The 15,064-nt window shown below is 37.5% G+C and overlaps 1 protein-coding gene and 1 non-coding gene across 3 annotated transcripts in view; both read left to right on the top strand.

Moving 5' to 3' along the window:
* The window catches only part of LOC139808842 (uncharacterized), a 31,420-nt gene that overhangs the window by 12,088 nt on the left and 4,268 nt on the right, over positions 1-15,064 (top strand). For both annotated transcript variants that reach the window (XM_071771286.1, XM_071771285.1), the window contains exons 2-3: positions 7,586-8,689; positions 12,932-13,175. In XM_071771286.1, coding sequence (XP_071627387.1) covers positions 7,592-8,689; positions 12,932-13,175 — 1,342 coding nt within the window. In that variant the 5' untranslated portion in view covers positions 7,586-7,591. The remainder of the gene's footprint in view (positions 1-7,585; positions 8,690-12,931; positions 13,176-15,064) is intronic.
* Positions 9,702-9,863, top strand: LOC139809242 (U1 spliceosomal RNA). Its single transcript, XR_011731062.1, has one exon. It is a non-coding gene; the product is annotated as a U1 spliceosomal RNA (small nuclear RNA).

Genomic DNA, 15,064 nt, shown 5'->3' with positions numbered 1-15,064 from the left:
GCGGACAGGAGGTGCGGGCGCCGATCCGCGGGGCACGTTCAACAGTGTGCCCTTTCTTTCCTCATACTATTCTCATTGCGGAGCCATAACTAGACTATGATAAACACTGCCCATACCATACGTGTCATGCCACGTAAATGGCAAGTTATATATGTGCATAACGAAATGTGTATAACGAAAATATTGCGGATTTCGAAAATTGAAAGTTCACGACAAGTGATGCGAGATTTGCTTCGGCGTTTTCTTCGTTTTGAAAAGACAGACTGCTTTGTTTAAAATAGTGTAAATTTGTTTTTTTTTTATGTAGGATAAAAGTTAAAAAGATTTTATGCACAAAGATTATTTTTTGATATTTTTATATATTTGTTGCAATTTTTGTATGTGAGGATTTTTATTGTTGCATTTTGTGTTTCGAGAAGTTTGCATTGTTTTTGGTTCCGCAACATTTTTAAGGAAATATCGATTTCTCTCAATTTGTCGATGTGCAATTCCATCAATTGGGTAAATTAATGGGAATTGGAAATTAGAAACATTTCAGAGACTAATGAGAGAGATAAGGATCAAGACAAGAATCAAGAGTGTTTTATGATAGCGAACAGTTATGCAAAAATGTTAATTGGGAAAATGATAATGCTTTCAACGCTACTATCTATTGTTAATTTAATCACTATCTTGATTGAACAAGCGTAAGATTACTGTATTAAATCTTTGTTAATTGCCATGTTGTTGCCTATGTTTGTCGAGTTATACGAGCTTATTGTTAGACTTTTGATGAATTTGATGATACAACATTTGGCCCGCTTTGGTAAATAATGTCTAATGATTGTACACACACATGCTCATCGTCGAGTTTTATTTGTCTGTATATATATCTGGTATTGGCAAATATAAGTTCATTAGGAGGGTAACGTGACGTATTGCCGAGGCGTTGCGTCCTGCGTGTGTACATACGTACGTACACCGCGCGGCCAAAGAGCTTACGATTAATTATCTTTTCGGCCCTCGATGCAACTTATAATGACGATCGGTGCGTAACGCCGGTGCGCTAGTCACGGGGTGAAAACGCGCAGCAACATATGGTATGACACGTGCGACCAAACAACCAGGCTTACATACAAGGGCGCCGGTAAAATTTTTCACAGAAATTAGCTAAATGCTAAAACGTTTTTCTTATTTCGGAGAAATCCAACTGTGATTGAGCCTAGAATATTAGACGTAATTCTTAAATACTATAAATATTTAATCGTGCAAAATGGATGCGTGCGTTTAACATTATAACACTTTTTTTTTTATTTTAAAGCGCTGTATGACGATTTTGTTATGGAAGTTTAATGTTAATAAAATTAGAGACTTACGAGAAGGAATCGATAAGACATTGGAAAGAATTTGTCACCATTTTTCATGCATTTTTTATATAAAAAATAAATATGTTTTCTAGGGCTAATCCGTTAATTGAGTACGTGCGTAAGTAATACTTGTTCTTCTTATTCTTAGATTATCTTGTACATTCGACGCCCATGTTTATACGTACACGCATACGATTACCACAATCATTTTAAGGGTTATTCAGTTCTAAGTCCCACGACCTCGCAAAACGACCCTCAACTAACAATAAGTCGCTCCTACGCGAAACTTTTTAACACTCGAACGTGGCGCGGCACGTGTATTCGTTGCAACGAGTAGTTTCTAATTGATCGCTGACCGATCCAATTACGCCGAACGTTGAACCGGAAGTAATTGCCGACCGCGAGGAATTGCGAGAAATTCGGAGCTGAAATTGGACGGGTTTGTTATGCAAATTTTTCGCAGTTTTTTTTTAACACAAAGTTCAGATCTTGGTTATCTTTGATAGTGTAACGAACCAAAAAGAAACAATTCTTTCAAGAGCAAAATATCGGGCAAATATTTCAAGAGCAAATTTTAAAATGATTAGTTTTAATGAATTAATTTAGAAGTTTATAGAAATAAAAATCTACTTGTATTTTTGTGAAAGTGTGATTTTTTAATAAATTTTTTAAAATCTCTATCTGCGCGATAATACTTCTCACGTTCGGAGTTGATTGTGAATTGATTAATGATCTAAGAATAAACTTTGTCTAAGTATTTTAATAACACTTCGTAGAGAAATGATGTATTTCTTTATTTTATATCTGAATTGACTTTCAGCCATTCGCATTGCTTGAAATAAGTACCTATTATTTTGTCAATGCTTTATTTTCGTTGGATGTTCTCAGACACGAGAACGATCTTGCTGAACGATCTGTAGAAATTGAAATTGACACTACGACGATCGTCCGTGTGATCGTTGATCTGGAAAAAAAGCGGTCGATGGGAAAACGGCGCGGCGGCTTCTCGTCGGGCGCGTTGGCAGAAGCATTTCTTCGCCAGTCGTTTAACTCGTTCCGCGCGATAAATTGGACACCACTTGACGTAAGGAGAGACGGCATCCCTATAAGCGTACATGAGAAGTAATTAACCATTAGTACGAGCGACCGATCGGCGCCTGCGGACCTTCTGCGATGCAGTAGCCGCCATATAGGCCTTGGCGCTGTGTGCTACCCGTTTATTGATAATATCACTCATTACGGCCTGTAAATTATAACGTACGTCCCTCATTACTTCAATGGGCTTTCATAGATGGCCCATCTACTTGAATTCGACTTTATCGAACGCTCTTTCTAGCGTCCATTATCGATGCATACCGTGTCTTATTGTTGAACATGTTGATTATACAGGATGGTCCGTCATTGTTTTGTAGCGTTTTGTTTTAAACTCTCTTTTGTTTCTTTTTCTCTTTCTAGCTAGGCTGCTAGGGAATACGCTTTTCAAACCAGACATCAAAGAGGGTAGTATAAGCAAAACTATTTTCGTGCCAAGGCTAATCGAATTAGTAGACAATCCTTCCCTTAATTGATATATTTTTTTTTTATTTTTAAAGTTTCCAAAAATCTCGAATCTTAAGCAAAGTAGTCTGCACATTTTTCTTCAGAGAAGTACGAAAAATAATTAGCCGACTAGCTGCATCTTTAATTATCGGCATTCGTACCAGCAACGCGTTTTTCATACGCGCGGGATGTACCCTGGTGGCTTCCGGAGTTGCGATCGGACAAAAAGAGAACGAGAAAAGCGACCCTGCTTCCGTTTCGTCCTTCATGCATGCGCTGCGAATAACAATGGAGCCACAGTGTAAACGTACAGTATTTATTCGTATCCCTCTCGAGCGAACGGGCGAGCTGCCCTGACAGCGATTATTCTTAATATCCCGTAATTATCCGTTTGTTGACGCACAATGTGGCTTAAAGTAACATCATCACGTCGTAAACATATACGTTGCGATATAGTGAAAGTGGCATACATTCCTCTCTGTGGATATAGGGTGCTCTAGAATTGTCTCGCATCTTTTCATACATCGTGTCTGTAACTTACAAGGAAGATTTAGCAACTTGAGGATTTCTACAGAAATTTTATAACAATTTAGCAAAAAAAGATCTAAAGAAAATTTTGTAGAAAAACAAATAAAGTACATATGTATAAATCTAAGTAATCTAACCACGTATCAATTTTCTATTTCAACTGATAAATGGTTCTGAAAGTGAAACCATCCTTTCAAGGAAAATCTGACTTTGAGTATTTCTGTTATCTCAGAAACTATAAAAGATATATTGAAAAAATATTAAATATGAAATTTGATAGTTTTTAATGGCCTACGATACGATAAAAGACTTCTAAAAAAATTCGTATTTTATATTTCTAGAAATTTTCGGATTGCCGAACTTTCCTTGTTAGATTTCAATCTTTATTCGTTGAATTAATTTCCGAATTCTTTAATTCAGCAGAATTATAATTACAGTCTGATTATCATACTAATGTTAAAACTTAAGGATTTGTAACAGGTAGTGATCTTTTTTAAATGTCGAGAATAACCTTTGGAAATGATAAATAAATTAAAAAAGGGTCGAGAATGTAAAGGAACTTAAGAAAAATGATAATATTTCTTCGAGTAGTTAAACGTTAGTTTATGATCACTGCTAATCGCGATTGTGATATGACTTATACGGTGTACACACGATATCTTCCTGTGCAGAAAAAAAAAGATTTGTTAGTTCGGAGAGGAAGGGGAAACGTTTTATCGTGGCTTAAAAAAGTATACCTGGCAAGCTGGAGAGATATATGCAATCGTATATAATGATCTTAATGATAGTTCATTGAATGTCTATCGCAGGAAATGCAAGTGGAAAAGGAGGGGTTCCGTCCTTCGGACATTTCTTATTTACGTTGAGTAAAACGCGAGGATCGCAGACAGCGTCGTTCTACATCGATTCTGTAAAAGCAATAAGACACGCAATGCGTCACGTATCTCACAATTTTTCACAGATCAGGATCTGTGAAACAGGAATTTGTATACCTCATGTTATAGATAACATTATTGTATGTGTGCGTGTATGTTTATAGATATCTGTGATATATAGGTATATGTGTTTCTCTACTTGTACTTAACGATATGGATTGTAATGATTATTTCTATAAGATTGTACGTGATTGCCACTTCTTAAAAATTATACGCGATAAGATTCATATTATTGATAATTATATATTATAATTATTTTATTATTTGACGAATTTTTTATTATTTGATACTAAAATAAGAAGGATGCTTTTAACGTTCTGTTACACCGGTTGAGAACTGTATAAAAATTCATCTATAAGAAAGGAAAAATTCTATAACAAAACATACTATATCAGCTTTTGAACCGTCAGCTTTTCTTTTGTAAACATAGTTAAAATAAATAAATTAAATTAAATTTAGAGGAGAGGAAAGGTGTGCGTCTAAGGAGACGGTTTCACATAGAAAAGAGAATGAGAAAGAATTAAAAATAACCACTGTATCACGTTGGCGCGTTGAGGAACGCCGACGGTCCTTTGATGTGACCGGTCGAAATATGCGATATGTAAGCAAGACTTACTCGCAGACTTTAAAATTAGTCTACGTGCTTTGTCTACGCTATGCGTGCTTGCCGTCTGCGTAGGTTTGCATTTATCTCGCGTCTACTATAAACCGCATAGAAAACGAATAAATCGTTTCCCCATTTTGTCGCGTGTAAAAAAGGAAGTACGTGTACAGGAAAAGCATTGGATGCCTGACGGAGACATTTAAATAGAATGCAAGAAAAATGTTTGCGGAAAATGCAAGAGAATAAGAAAAGTGATAAGCATTATCTGTATAGTTTATCTTCGTTGATTTGGATCAAAATATAATTTTTCAATTGAAGGAATTTTTATAAAAGATCTTAAAGTTTTGTATCTTTCAAAGTAATTAATTATCGTCTTTCGCATGAAATCTCGATATTTTTACAATCGGTCGAGGACGTCTTTTATATGTTTTGTATTCTGAAGGGAATCAAATGCGTTTTCATGGGAATTGTCCGCAGTTGTATTGAACATTCGCGAGAGCGTAACAATCGTGAATAATGTATGGCCATGTTCGCGTATGTCCTCCGCTTATTAAAATTTTCACCGCGTCGCCCGACGATGACGTCCACCGTCCACCTCGCGAAAAGTACGTGAGTATCGCGGTACCGCGCGTCGGTCGCGTCGCCGTCGTCGCGTCGCGTTTCCTGGATGCGTCATCGCGAACGCAAGATCGCGCGCGGCTGAATCAGCGCGGAATTAATCGGATCGCCGCGATTGGTTCCTGGTGCGACGGCCGATCGGGATTAATCTAACGGGAATGTCGGGAATTGCTGGCGCAACTGAATAATCTCGATACCGCGTGCGCGCGGCGACGCGCTAATTGTATTTATTAGTGAATGGGTCCTTTGTGCCGCGTCGACCTCGCGAACGCATCCTTCGTAACCGAGCGCTCGCTGTCGTTATCGAATCGCGAACGCATGGAACGCTTCAGCGTTAATAAGAACGATTCAGAGTGAAATTTTAATGAAAAATAATCGCACGCGAAAATGAAAGGTAATTTTTATGTCTCGATGCTAAATTGACTAATAAAACTGAATAAATCTCTTTTTATTTTATTGCGTGTACATATAAAAAAAGATACGTATTAAATTAGCTGATAAGTAGATATTTCAAATAAAACTATTTTTTATATTATAAGCGACATATATGGAATTATGAACAGCTTTCTATTCTGAATTCCGACACGAATTATAAATTATATCTTAAAGTGAGCTTTGAAGACAGCAATAATTTAATTCCCACGATATTTTGTAATAATTGAGTTTAAAAGAAACACGTCAGTTTTATTATTTGTCTATTTTATTTATAGTTATGATGCCAAAAATAGTTAGACTTGAAAAAGCATCGGCTTTTGAAAAATCTTATCCTTAAGATTTTATTTATTGGACTGAAAATTATATTTATCGGGGATGGAAATAAATGGTGACGAAGGTCACGAAGGGCAAAGGGAATAGTTTGCTCGGTTATCTCCGATCCGCGATCGAATAGGGAAGTATCTATGACACGTGCGAGATTGCGGAAATCTAGCGTATCACTGTAAGTATCACGGATGAATTAAGAAGAAAAGGACGGTCCCACAGGCACGATCTCAATGACGTCACGAGTCCGGCAGGGATCAATCGGAGAGTCAAGTCGTGATAATTGCGACAATCGCGAAGATGCTTCCCAACGAGACACTCAATTCATCCTCCCCTCTTGCGCAACTTCGTCTCCCTTTCTATTTTTTCCTCTTCCTTTCTTTCGTTGTTCGTTTAATGAGTTACACGTGTCCCGTGGATATTATTACAATCATAATTCAAATAAGAAATCCATAAAAGACTTAATAGGCACTTGTTCTTAAGATAGAGCAAATAATCATAAATAAAATAGGTAGACACAAATTTTTTTTGTGCGATAGATAAAAAGTATCGAATTTTATTTTAACTCACTGCAGGAGACTCACTTCTTATGAAATTCAATGCGATAATAATATACAAGGTATCCAATTTTTAATACGCCAGACAAATATCTTGAAAAATATGGAAGATAAGGAAAAACGTTTTAGACAAAGACATGCAGTTGCATATTGAAAATTGCATACTTTTTTGCAAAGCAACAATGTATTTTTTTACACCAATTGATTCATCTTATTATTCTGTACATAAAAGTGTTAAGGTACAGTTATCAAAAAACGAATAGTTTACGAGATATTTTATATTTCATGTCAAAATGTACCAAAATAAAATATGAAATATCTCGTAAACTATTAATTTTTTGATAACTTTACCTTAATACTTTTATATGTAGAATAATTAGAAGAATCATATTATGTAAAAAAATTATACAATTCCATTTAAAAAAATGGCAATGACTTTTATGTGACTCGAAAAAAATCGATTTTTTCGAAAATTGATTTTACCATTATATAAAATTGATTTTACCGCTTTATATTCTACAATTTTTGTCTAAAACGTTTTTCCATAATCTTCCATATTTTTCGAGATATTTGCCTGGTACTATGTTTACGCGAACGTGAGAAGTGCAGGGAATATTTCGAATATTGTTAATATTATCGCAGCGTTTAACATATATCAAGAATTAAGGTTTTCATAATTGCGTTTTTTTTTTTTCTTAGTTTCCGATGGAGAACCAGGGTTACGAGGAGGACCAGTCGCGCGCAGCAGAAGAACAGTCCACACTCGAGTCTCGCCGCCGCGATCAGCATCAGCTTCGCGCGGACACGATCGACGTGATCGATGATCCCATTGTCGCAAGGACCACTACACATCCCGAGGGTCACGTGTACGAGGACATCGCGATTGGCGCGGAGACCGACACTTGCGAGGTCGCTGAATCGCGAGCTTTTCGGGCAAACGAAGATTCCGAGCGGACATCTTCCCCCGACGAGTCTCAATACCCTCGTGAGGCTGAAGATCGTGAACCGATCGATCTCGTTAAGCAAGCTTGGATCAATGAACTACCGCCTCTCGCAATTGACAGGTCCTCCCAACAGAGCTCGACGTTATCCTCTTCAGTTAGGATTAGCACGAGTCACGATAGCGCGACCAATTCGTCGCAGGTGGTATCCAGGACGAGTGAAAATGATCCTGAGAGAGTCTTCGGAAAATATTGCGATCTCCCTCCCCTCCCCGGGAGCGTTCCACAGAACGTGTCACCTCGGGCAAACGACGATTCGTCGCGAGACATCTCGGTGACGCAGTCTGATCGCCGACCGAATCGCAGACGCAGGAAGAAGGACTGCAAGCATTGCAGGAGCAAATTAGCCGACGCAGGCTCCTGCGAGAAGTTAGATGAGCTGGTCGATAACAAGGGCGCGATCCTAAGGGAGAACGGGGTCAATCACCGGGAGCCTGTCCGGCTCCCAGACTCGTCCACTCTCCTATTCCGGGATTCGCTTCTCAGGTCACAAAACGTAAAGATCTATCCGATTGTGAGATCGAGCCTCCAGGATATCGGCGCCAAGAGAAATTCCTCGGCCGCGTTTCGCGCGTCCGAATATGGGGTGCATACGACGGAGAACCCGGCCCGGTTCCTGCTGAACATTGAAAACGATAGGATGTTGGGCAAAGTGATGGAGGGTGCCCAGAGCAAGATACTGGGAGTATCGGGGGGGAACGGGACTGATATGAGGATTAACTCGATATACTCACAGGACCGCTGGTACGGCAAGGAGCCGCAGATATTCTATACCGACGTCAAAGATCAGAATCCTTTTCAGGTGAGCGTCGAGAGTTGCCTCTTGTTTCTATTCTATATCTTTTCTTTTTAAGTATTATAAAATTTATAAATGTTATGACTTCTCTCTCGAAGTTTCTTCAAACAATTCTTGCAATTAAAGGCGAGAAAAGTATGTTAATTAATTTAAATTAAGTCATATTCATATACAGAATGAGATTGTATTATAATTTAAAAATTTGTTTTGAAATATTTATTATATATTTGCATGTAATTTAAAGAACTTGTATTTAAAATATGAATACTCATTAAGGAGTATTTAACTCAATTATTAAATTATTGCATTTTATTTTTATTTTTGGTTCTTAAATTTCGATATTTTGATAAAAGGGCGAAAAGTAACATTTTTTTTTTCAATTTGCAAAGACAAAAGTACGAAGTTATAACTTTCAAAAAGTATACTTTTTGAATTTTAACGAATTTATTTTTATGACTAACATTTAAACAATATTATGAAAGATAAAATTCAAAAAAAGTTTTACGAGTAAAAATTAGAAGTGTTATTATGATACGAAGGATAGCAATAGAATTTTATATTTCAAATTAACTAATCGATAAGTTGAAAGGGGAGAACGATGATACCTACAAAGAGTAAAGAAATCCATTATATTTTTTCTATGTCAAATGTCAATTGTTTGTCATAGAGAGTGATAGCAGAAATTTCACATTTCAAATCGATTAATCGATAAGTTTATACGGAGGAGATTGAGACTAAAAAAGTCCATTATATAATTTTTCTATGTCAATTATTTAACAAGATAATGCCCGTTGTTAGATGTAACGTGATATAATGACACGAGCGATGCATTTAGAGTTGTTGGTAGGAATGGAGAGGGGAGTCGGGGAGAGAGTCGCTGTCTCCGACTAGTTTCGATTTAACGACTAGCTGGTTTAGTTGAGCGTGTGGACACTACGCGGCGCGCTTATCTATGAGTTTCTCGTATTTAAAATTCACGACGTGAACTAATATTAAGGGGTCGTACGGTACGGAAAGCATACTTACCTGGCGCAGAGGCTACCGTGATCATGAAGGCGGTTCCTCCAGGGCGAGGCTCTTCCATTGCACTACGGTCGAGCTGACCCTTGCGAATACCCCTAAAGTGGGTATCTCGGGCGTATAATTTTTGGTAGTCGGGACTGCGTTCGCGCTGTCCCGGAAAAATTTAATACAAACAAAATACTCTTCTTTTACAGCTTATAGTGTCTTTGAACACTAACAATAAGGGTGACAACTCAACCTACTCACCACGTGGTTGAAACTTTTATATTAAATATATAAAAGAATTATATATATGTATATTAATAAATAGATAATGTATTTTTAAGATAAACTAAACAGAAATTTTATTAATTAATTTTAATATAAACTTTCATGCTTGCATTGATTTCAGTACAAAATTAATTATAAACTAATTCCAATTAAGAGGTCTTTTTAAAATATTATATATCGTATGTGTACAAATTTTATATTTAGAAAAAAAATTTGTTTTTCAAGTTACTGTACAGAATTAGTTGACGTTTTACAAGTTTTTTTTTTAAGACGGGATTACGTTGTTATGTGCGCACCCTTCAATTTCGCGAGTTTCGTTATTGTTTCACAGTCCTGTTCACCCACTGCGCGAAAATTAACACTCGGAGACGGTACTTGCAAACGCGAAGCACGACGCCGTCAACGTATTACATCACCGCTGCACACGTGCACGCCGCGCGTGCCGGAGTATACACATGAGCAGGCGTAGAAGAGAAAAAGAGAAGCCCGGCTTTTAGAGCTTCGTGACAGGAACGGTCGATCGACATCTTTGACATTCTGTGGTGGAGCGTACAATGGTGACCGCTCTCGCGTCTCTCCATCGCGCGCCGTTAAATGTGATCGTTTTCGGTTAGTGGCGATCGAGAGTCGAACAACCTTAAATGCAGGTAAAGCATTTACATCTCCGAATATGCTCGCGTAGAAAAATTATATTGAATTAAAGAAACGCGTTACTAAATCTCGTAATTTTGTGCGAATAATTATGTCGTATAATATGTATATAAAATATAGAAAAATGCTATATGATTTTTCTATATATATTTATTATATATATTTATAAACAAAAAATAACTAATATTTAGAGAAATTTATTATAAAAATATATTGTATTTATAGAAAATATTTTATATAAATATATATTAACTATATAAATATACTGCAGTGTCTCACGAAACTGATCAAATCGTACGATTGTTGCGAATTTTTTTTTAAAAAAGCTTCCTCTATGAGGAAGCAATATCTGTTACTAGATATTGAAGAGATCATAGATATTTGTTTGTTTATACATATTGTATTGATATTAAAAGGCCGTTTTTTGTCTGTTGAGTGTCTTCTTCGAATCAGTTAGCAGATAATTGTTGTGCAGTACGTTTGACCAATTTCGTTAGTCTATTTCTATTTTTACGTCTTTATATTTCTACAAATGTTAATAATAATAATAATAATGTGTTGATATTACGGTGATTTTTCTGTGTTCATAATGCAAGGTTTTCTGTATGAGGTAAAATATCTCAATATAATACTTTTATTATAAGCATTAATACAACGCGTATATATCTCTCATGTATATTTTGTTATTTGTCTAAATAATATATTATCAGAGTTTGATATCTCGCATTTTAGTGGATACTTGTCAGACATTTTTAAGAGTATGTTATCGCGTTTGAAAAACTCTTTTTATCCGAAAGAATAAATATAATATATGAAGATTACTCAAGAGCGGCTAAACATAAAATCGCAGATGTGACTTTATTTCGAGCTCTTTCAACTGTGTTATGCTTTCTATAGATAATTCGAAACTACTGTCCGAACACTCCGGACACTTTAACGATAGCTAAGAAATCATATGGCCCAGAGAAGCGCATTACACCTTAAGCTATATCATTGCCATCATAAATAATACGCGAAATACAGTTTCCGCGATATACGAAATCTCGACAAAATTATAAAAGTATTATGTAACGTTTTCAACATATTTTCTATTTATTCTGTATATTTATCATCCCGTATTTATTCTTACTTTACCTTACCTTACTCAAATATTCTCGTTTAGACAAGCAATTTGCATTGTACTGTTTTGACATTACGTAATCAGAGCTATATAGCAGATAACAGCTGCAAAATATCTTTGCATAAAACACTTTTTTAGATAATAATGATTGTAGCGTAAATGTTATGTAGTTAAGAAATGTAAGAAATCTGTCGCGGCATATTTGGGCAGGCTTAGCCAGGAATATCCACCGGATATCCGCGGACATTTTGATTGAAAGTTCTGGTGGACGTGAGGATCAAATATAGATCGCGAACGGGTGATTAGAGTGGGCGGTAAATAAAGTATCAAAACACGGTAAGCGGCAAGAAATTGTACTGAGCGCGCGTTTTGGTACCGCGAGGTCATATTCGCGGCTCGCCGAGGTGGCTCGTCCGCGATTTCCCGGCCCGCGCGAGAGAGTCACGATGAGAGTTGACAGCCTCGGGAGAAGAAGAAAACGGCCGCCGTCTGGCGCTGCACCGACGTAAAGAAACAAAACGGAGCGGAAGTGGAAGATGTCTATCTATAGCCCGACGTGATCGCGACGAGACGACGAGCTCGTCGTCGTCGTCGTCAACGAGCGACGCGTCAACAAAAATTACGAAAGCGCATTACAATAGGCCAGCGTTTCTTAAATTAGTAGTCGTCCTTGCCGCTTTCGAGCATCTTGGTTCTTTTCGAGGTATCGTAAGTCCGGCAAACGCGGAGAATCGTGTAGAAGCGAAGGTCGAACGCAGGGATATAATTCCTCTGACGTAATCTACTCATCTACATTTTATTACGCGAAAGCTCTTTCTTCGCAATTTAAACGACTTGGATGCATAATTAATAAGACGCCAACTGCGATTACTGACGAAACTCGAAGGAGCAGTAGATCTGTTTTAGGATCGATCACGCGCGCTTTCGCAATAGATTGAAAACGTTTGTCTTTTTAATTCCTAAATGTGTCAGGACACTATAAAACATTTATATTTTATGACGTCGTGTGCACTTTTCGATCAATCCTTTATCCCTTCCTTGAATCGACGAATTATCTTTTCTCGTTTTTTCTTCACTTATCTATGCCCTATGGGATCACGTTTGAATTAGATATGTCTTGCTCGTAAATTCGCAGCCTACTATTTTAGGACCCGGCTTGTTATACGTTTCCGTTTTCGTTTCAGAGGGCCTATTCCTTACCGGCGCGGACGCACACCCCGACCTCGCAGAATCGCGTTAATTTACGTCGAAGCGTCAGAAACGAGCCGCCACCGCATCCGGCGCGCCTGGACAAGCACCGTCGCGGTTGGACGTTACACCTGGCTCGTCCCCTGAAGGCGTCCGGATGCTCGAGCCCGCTCCTACCCCTGCTGATCGTCCTGCTGATCCTGCTGGGGGTCGCAGGGGTCGCGTTGTACATCGTCTTCGGTAAGTAAACCTTTATTTAATTCGTTTTACTCTTAATGTTGTTAATTATTTTATTTGCTTGTTTATTAAATGGAGAATCTAAAGTTTTCGCGCGTTATTTCACTACGATTGTATATATTCTTTTGCCATGCAATTAAATATTTTACGATCTGGATTTCGTTGAATGTGAAGAACGTAACGAAGATCTGTTGTTCGTTTCTATATAATTTTTTCGTACGTGAATTATATCCTTCTAATTTTATAACATCCACTATTATTTAGTTTAAGAGCATTAAAAATAGGAATACCGCAAGACTTTTAAAATAGCTTTCTTTACAAGATGCTTATTTCTTATTACTCATTGCTGTTGATTTATTTGAAACTCTTTCAAGCGAAATAGAAGGCACATTGGAATTGCGCGCGCGTTATATTTGATTGCTTGTGAAGTAATAGCAGTAGCTCGATGAAACGTTAGAAATAGTTCGCTAGACAGATGTAACGTTTGTCAGAATGAAATATTATTTAACCCGAGGTTATCGTTCGATCAGAACGGTTTATTGATTTATCATAGAGGCTCAATTCATCTTGCGCTCATGCTGACTGCACATTGACTCGCTTCCGTATCGCCGAAGTGTATACAAAGTACTTCAGATCTTCAATTCTGCAACATCTTCTCAGAGAGACGTTCTCAGAGATTTTTTACTTTCATACAGCAAAAATTTATTGAAATTCTATTATCTCTTGTGATTTTCTAGCTTTTAACTATGCTTTGCGATATTATAAAGAACAGTTTTTTTTTTATATCGTGCCTGTTATTATTAATACATACAGTTCGTCAACGTTAAAATAATATGAATAACATATAGAGCTTTTTGACAGCTTACGACGATATAGAGCTTAATGATATATTTGCAAGTCTTCATCGTTCGAACTTTGCTGTGCAAGGGCTTGCGTGCCGGGACCCCGTATATTAGCCGGGAATAAACGATACACTCGCCATCGCCGGCGCCGTCGCCTTATCGTTCGGGCAATTAAAAGTATCTGCATCCCGCCAGCTGACGGCCGAGGTTTAATTCGACGCAAAGCGTGGCAATTGCTCCAACGAGATGAATTTAACCGCGGGGTCAACAGAACGTTTCCTCCGACCGTGTTTGCGCGCGCGGTCGATCGTGCTGAAGCGCGGCTGCGAGTAGTAACGCGTGATGAAAAGTGGCAAGAGCTAACGGCCGTGTGTCTCGCGGACGTTCGGCATGTCTGGAATCCCGAGGCTCGAGAGAAAGTTCCTCGAAAGGTCGTACCTTCAACCCCTTCAAGGCGCAACATGGAGGGAACAGAATCCTCTATTTTCTGTTTCCATCCTCTAACACTCCATTTTTCAAGTTTATTTGCGAGAAATCGAGAAGATTCTAACTTATACTTATATACGAATTTGTTTTTTTATTTCTTTCTTTTGTGTAATAATAAATTAGCACTTTAAATCGATTCTCGTGCAATATAAAAAAAAAACAAGAATTGAAAAGTTAGAAGAAGAACGAAGAATTGGAGAACATAATTTTACTTTCCTCGTATTTCTCTTGTACAGCAAAAATCCGAAAATACTTTTTCAATCAAGATTTTATTAAGCTGTTTCTCGAAAAAAAAATTTTTTTAACAAAATAAAACAATTAATCAATTAATTGGAAAGAAAACGATATAATTTATAATGTATACTTCGTGAGATTTTTGAGGGCTCTTCTCATGTTTCAGTATGATCTTTTTCTTTTTAAAACGATCCTGTTAGTTTAAAAAAGAATATGGAGCATTTCTTGACGTTTCAAGCATGGTTCGATACCTACATTTATTCCGCACTTCCGTCGTCGCGGACACGCGGTAACGAGCTCTTTCACCCGCGATGACTGATCGTGTCACGT

Source organism: Temnothorax longispinosus, chromosome 2, assembly GCF_030848805.1.
Source record: "Temnothorax longispinosus isolate EJ_2023e chromosome 2, Tlon_JGU_v1, whole genome shotgun sequence".
In the NCBI taxonomy this organism is placed as follows: Eukaryota; Metazoa; Arthropoda; class Insecta; order Hymenoptera; family Formicidae; genus Temnothorax; species Temnothorax longispinosus.
Note: the sequence above shows the minus strand (reverse complement) of the source record. Positions and strands in the feature narration are given on the sequence as shown.